At 44.6% G+C, this 6,541-nt stretch overlaps 1 protein-coding gene across 1 annotated transcript in view; it reads left to right on the top strand.

Moving 5' to 3' along the window:
- LOC127435318 (solute carrier organic anion transporter family member 1C1-like) overlaps window positions 1-1,936 on the top strand; it is a 37,406-nt gene extending 35,470 nt beyond the window's left edge. The window contains exons 12-14 of the mRNA XM_051688711.1: window positions 179-243; window positions 1,047-1,164; window positions 1,235-1,936. Coding sequence (XP_051544671.1) covers window positions 179-243; window positions 1,047-1,164; window positions 1,235-1,421 — 370 coding nt within the window. The 3' untranslated portion in view covers window positions 1,422-1,936. The remainder of the gene's footprint in view (window positions 1-178; window positions 244-1,046; window positions 1,165-1,234) is intronic.
- Window positions 1,937-6,541: the final 4,605 nt, after the last annotated feature.

The following is a 6,541-nucleotide window of genomic DNA, read 5'->3' on the forward strand; positions in this document are numbered from 1 at the left end:
CATTAAAAGTATTACATTATTTTTGTATACATTTTATTTTTAATTATTTAATTGATTAAACAACTTTTTCAGTTAAAAATAAGTAACAGGAAAAGGGTGAGTTTTGATTTGTAAAGATGTGTGGGTTTTTATACCTGAAAAATAACATGCTGCATATGTTTATTTAAAATATTTTCAGATGCATTACACCTGAGCTGAAGTCACTGGCCTTGGGCGTTCAAACACTTGTGATGCGAACGCTAGGTACAAAAATTTAGATAACAGTTAATGAATATTAATTTATCTAACCTGGGCAAGAAAACAACAATAAATCACAGGCTGGACAATATTTTGTGTGCAGGTGTCAGATATTCCATACTACTACTAATAATAATAATAATAATACATAAATAAATAAAACGTTTTTTTTTTTCCTCCGGTAAAACATTTACCACTGTTATGTTTACCCATAACAGAGTTGAACTATTGAACTTGATGAGGAAATTGTTTGACAGTGAATACTGAAAGACAGTAAAAGAAACATAACACTGTTTGTACCATTGGGTCAAAATTTATTATGTCATTATCTCAAATATGATACATTTTCTGATAAATCTGATAAAAAAAAATAATAAAAAAAACTACTTTTAAACAGGGAAATGTCAGTATGACAGGGTTATAACGTTTCAACGTTACAAATTCTGTTTTCTCAGAAAATGCACAACACATTTTAGGACAAAAACTACACAGACAGCAAAAATATGATATTTTCATTTCCACAAAAGAAATATTTAAGTAGAATTTGATTTCATTTTACTTAAGCCATTAAAATATAATTGTGATGAAGATACAAACTGACTAATATTCAGATGAAAAACAATCATGTATAAATATTGTTTTATGTTTAATATTTATTTTGCATTATACTTTTAACAGAGGTACATGTAAGCTATCAAATTATATGGCTTAATTATATCAGTAAATATAATTAGGGACATAAATGGCAAAGTTTCCTGAGAATGACCCTTTGAATGTTTTTTCTAAACTGGAAATATTTTTTTCTGAAGGTGGTATACCTGCTCCAATGTATTTTGGAGCTCTTATCGACTCAACATGTTTGAAATGGGGAATGAAAAGATGTGGAGGCCGAGGGGCCTGTCGTATGTATGACTCAGATATGTACAGGTGTGTATGTGTGATTATACTGTATATTGCTCTCATTAGGCCTGGATCTCATTTGATGTTCTGTTTACAGAGTCATATTCCTGGGCCTCATCACATGTTTGAGTGGCTGTTCCTACTTCTTTGTCATTGCTGTCATTATGCGCCTAAGAAAGCAGTTTAGAAAAGAGGAGATCAAAGTACTAGAGCAAACAACTGGCAAGCATATTGAGATTGAGCTTCAAGCCCCAGAAATGTGCAACCCTGACAGACAGATCTAAAACTGACTCCAGTCTCAGAGAAAAGACAACAGAGACAACCAGCTTAGAAGGCTAAAGAGGAGCTATCACTCTCTGTTGCTCATTCAGGGAATTCAAGAAGCAGTAATGGCAGATTAATAGGTAAACTGAACACCTCATGGAGAGGAGTGCAACCAACCAATCAATGACCGGGACAGCAGGCCATAAGAAACCAGAAGGGCCATAGGAGCCCACCCCATCTCTACAGTACTGTTCTATGATTCAGAGTTTGTAAATACATTTAAAACAAGAACTGAAAAGAACTCTGATTCATGGCTTTGTACTTCAAATGACATAATCCTTCAACCTGTTACTTTCCCTACATTTTAGCGAAATTATTTTAATGTGACTTGTACGTATCGTGGCATTTTTCTGGTGAAATAAACACTAGAGGCTAAAACAACAATTTGTATTTCCTTTACCACAAATTATATGTAAAACGGCAGCTTATAGGTTCATAAACACTTTTTTTTCACACTGTTCCTCACACAATGCTATCTTATGCCATCTAAACACTTTCAATAAAGTACATTACTTGTAAGGCGATACATTTTAATGTCTGCATTACATAACTGCATTTACAAGCTTGTTCAAGTGTGATCAAATTGCATAGTAGCTCAACCGATAGAGCGTTGTGATGCAAAGGACCAAGGTATGAGTCCTGAAGAGCATGCAAGTCGTAACATGAGCCAAAAGTATAATAGCATAAAATAGCAAAAAAGTATAAAAAAAACAAACAAACATGCAGATATCTGATATGGTAAAAATATTTGATACTGATCTGATGCTGTAAGTTAAAGACAGCGATTGTAGTCCTTTATTAGTAGTTGGCCTTCATCCTAGAGTTTGATCAATAAATGTAACAATTTATTCTCATATTTGCATTCATCACAGGTTCCCTATCTGTCATTCACTCGACGTTGTGTCGATGTAGTGACACTAGGGGTCACTCTTGGGAGCCCGAGACACCTCTGGTCTTTGATAAAAGGCCAATGAAAATTGGCAAGTGGTATTTGCATGCCACTCCCCCGGACATACCGGTATAAAAGGAGCTGGTATGCAACCACTCATTCAGATTTTCTCTTCGGAGCCGAACGGTCATGCTCACTAAGCTGAATTCCCACGACTGTTCATTCACCTCTGCTGGATCTGACTGCGCATTTCAGCGGCTTCTCCCTCCTCTGCACTGGTGCACTGCAGAGAATACCCCTGGGCACTTCGGCAGAAATAAGAGTATATTTCTCTAAAAGAATATATTTCTCTAAAAGAGCGGCACACACGAAACATCTTTTTAAAGATGCGTCTTTTTAAAGATGCCTTTCCTTTGTGTGTTATTCCTGGTTGCGCTCGTTAACTCTCGCCTTCTGACGTTCACGATCACTGTCTTTCATGTCTGAGCACTGCTCACGTGGAGACAGCGTTCGTGGATGGTCATGTACTCATTGCGAGGACATGTCCATGGCAATGATGTGGTCGCGGCTCGCCTTCGTAAGAAAGCAAGCCACCCCAGAGGCTCCCCGCCTCGGTCCTTTTACCCACGGGTATGAGGCCAGTGCGGCTAGCACTTGGGGCGATTTGGGGACCCCAATGGGACCGCTTCCGGTGGGTATCCCCCCACGGACCTCCCATTCTCCAGCACGCTCGTCTGCCCCGATCGGGCTTCCGGATGAGTCCTTCGGCTTGTCTCACGGCGAGTTCAACCTCTTATTCGGAGCCCGCGAAGGTGATGAGCTCTCGAGCACAGCATCGGAGAGTGGGCTCCTCCAGTCGGATGCGGAAGCCTCAGCTGGGCTCCAACCATCAAGGCCTTTGCCCAGCAGTTCTCGACGGTGGAGCAGCAGACGGAGGCTATCCGGCATATCCTACCCCGGCACGGCTCAAGATCCCGCACCCTGTCTGCTCATCGCCAAGGGTGTCCCCCTGCGGTGACTGCACTGGCTCCGCCCCAGCCCACCCCTTCGGCCCGGCCCCGGCGTGGAGCCCACCGCAGGAAGCAGATGCCACCCGTCTCGCGGCCGCCAAGAACCCGTGAAAGGCTTCAAAGCGCCCTTGAGACGGGTGACCCAGGGACGACAAAACCCGCTGCTCTGGAGCTGGTAAGCAGACCTCTCCATCCCCCGGTCAAAGGCCAGGAGGAGAATAGTTTTGTTACCTTTGCATTTAATTGCGCTGCATGCCCAAGTGGCTGCAGTACTCAAGAGTTCAGCAAGAGCAGTTTCCTTGTTCCCTGGGTCACATATCCCGTGCGCACGGCCGTCATCATGACCACCGTCCACCACTCCATTTGGCAGATGAGCCCTGTGGCAGTTGAGTTTGCGGAGAGACTCGCTGCTGGCCCAGTACACGTGCTAACTAAGAGTCCTGTTCTGGGGTAGGTGCTCCGCATGTTGTGGTTCCCTGTAAGGCTAACCCTATGCGATATATATCTTCCGCTAATTTGTTTCCCTGTTGGCAAACTGCGTCTTCCTTGGGCAGAGCCCCTCTGCCCCAGTCTCCATGTTTGTAGTAACTCCTCCCCCGTTGGGTAGGATCTACCTTGAAGACTCTCCACATGGTCGGAAAGACCATGTGACGTATTCTTCCACTTAAATATCCCCCCCTCTCTTTGGGCGAGGTGTGGTCTCCGCGGTGTCCTCCCCTTGGGAGGGACACCCCCCAACTAGACCTGACGGCCCAGTCAGATAATCCCCCTTCTTTTTTAGGGAGTGGAAAAAGAGAAGGGGAAAAGAGGCCATGACTGGGTTAGCCTGTCTCTATCTTTTGGGTAGTCGACTTGTCCCCAAAGGGCCGTTCGAAACTCATAACTATGTTGGGGGAGGTTACGTGTCAACCTGCTGTGCTGGCTACGAGGCACACAGTGGTCTGCCAACCACACACCGCCAGTTCACGTAACACAGTTCAGTTAGTTTTGGCATTTCCTATAGGGGCCCCTAGTGTCACTACATCGACACAATGTCGAGTGAGTGACAGATAGGGAACGTCATGGTTACTTGCGTAATCTCCGTTACCTGATGGAGGGAACGAGACGTTGTGTCCCTCCTGCCACAACGCTGAACTACCCGCTGAAATGGCCGGACCTTGTCTCGGCTCCTCAGCATAAAACCTGAATGAGTGGTTGCATACCAGCTCCTTTTATCCCCGTATGTGCAGGGGAGTGGCATGGAAATACCACTTGCCAATTTTCACTGGCCTTTTATCAAAGAGCAGAGGTGTCTCGGGCTCCCAAGGGTGACCCCTAGTGTCACTACATCGACACAACGTCTCGTTCCCTCCATCAGGGAACGGAGGTTACGCAAGTAACCATGACGTTTTCCACAACTGTAGCTGTGTCTTGACACCCTCACCAGTAGAGGGCAGTAGGTCTGTTTCTCTAGGCCAGTGTCCCAGAGGGCCCGAATGCACCCGAAGTTTCACCTTCTACTTGGCAGTCTCTGTCCTCAGCTCCTTCATCAACTCTCTGGGCACAACCCCTAAAGTGATTTTTCTGGTGAAATAACACTAGAGGCTAAAACAACAACAACCTGTATTTCCTTTCTCAAAATCAAATCACTTTTATTGTCACAGAACCATATACACAAGTGCAATAGTGTGTGAAATTCTTGGGTGCAGTTCCGAGCAACATAGCAGTTGTGACAGTGATGAGACATATACCAATTTACAATAAACTTCAGATTTACACAACACAATTTAAAATCTAATATACACATAATTACACACAACACAATATACAAATAATAACAAATGTACATTATACGATACACACAATATAGAATACATATTATACAATACAAAATAGAATATATAGTATATATAAATGTACAGTAGGTTGTATTGTACTGTATTGACATTCAGGCTGTCGGTTGATAGTCAGTTGCCAGTGTGTTGTTCAGAGAGATATAATTATGGCAGTCCAGTGTGAGATAATAAGATTAATAAAGTGCAGTGCTGATGTATATTGATCGTGAGAGATCAAGAGTTCAAAAGTCTGATTGCTTGGGGGAAGAAGCTGTCATGAAGTCGCCTGGTGCAGGTCCTGATGCTGCAATATCGCCTGCCTGATGGTAGCAGTGACAGCAGCCCATGGCTCGGGTGGCTGGAGCCTCTGATGATCCGCCGAGCTTTTTTCACACACCGCCTGGTATATATGTCCTGGAGGGAGGGAAGCTCACCTCCGATGATGTGTCTGGCAGTTCACACCACCCTTTGCAGGGCTTTGCGGTTGTGGGTGGTGTTATTGCTTTACCAGGCGGAGATGCAGCCAGTCAAGATGCTCTCTACAGTGCTGGTGTAGAACCGTGTGAGGATGTGGTGGTTCATTCCAAACTTCCTCAGCCGTCTCTGGAAGAAGAGGTGCTGATGAGCCTTCTTCACAACGGCCTCAGTATGGACATACCATGTGAGTTCCTCAGTGATGTGGACACCCAGGAACTTGAAGTTGCTGACTCTCCACTGGTGCTCCATTGATGGTGATGGGGCTGTGTTCCCTTTCTCTTCTCCTGAAGTCCACCACAAGCTCCTTTGTCTTACTGATGTTGAGGGAGAGGTTGTGCTCCTGACACCAGTGTGTCAGATTGTGAACCTCCTCTCTGTAGGCTGTTTCATCATTGTCAGTGATCAGACCTACCACCGTCGTATCATCAGCACACTTAATGATGGCATTGGAGCTGTGTGTTGCCACACAGTCATGTGTGTACAGGGAGTACAGGAGTGGGCTGAGAACACAGCCCTGTGGGGCTCCAGTGTTGAGGGTCAGTGATGAGGAGATGTTACTGCCCATTCTAACCACCTGGCATCTGCTTGACTGGAAGTCCAGGATCCAGCTGCACAGCGAGCTGTTTAAGCCCAGAGCCCGGAGTTTCTCATCAAGCTTGGAGGGCACTATGGTGTTGAATGCTGAGCTGTAGTCTACAAACAGCATTCTCACATAAGTGTTCCTTTTTTCCAGGTGGGAGGGAGCAGTGTGTATTATAGATGCAATGGCATCATCAGTGGAGCGGTTGTTGTGGTAAGCAAACTGCAATGGGTCCAGTGATGGAGGCAGCACAGAGCAGATGTAATCTCTGATTAGTCTCTCAAAGCATTTGCTTATGATGGGGGTCAGA

This window comes from Myxocyprinus asiaticus, chromosome 45, assembly GCF_019703515.2.
Source record: "Myxocyprinus asiaticus isolate MX2 ecotype Aquarium Trade chromosome 45, UBuf_Myxa_2, whole genome shotgun sequence".
NCBI classification, from domain to species: Eukaryota; Metazoa; Chordata; class Actinopteri; order Cypriniformes; family Catostomidae; genus Myxocyprinus; species Myxocyprinus asiaticus.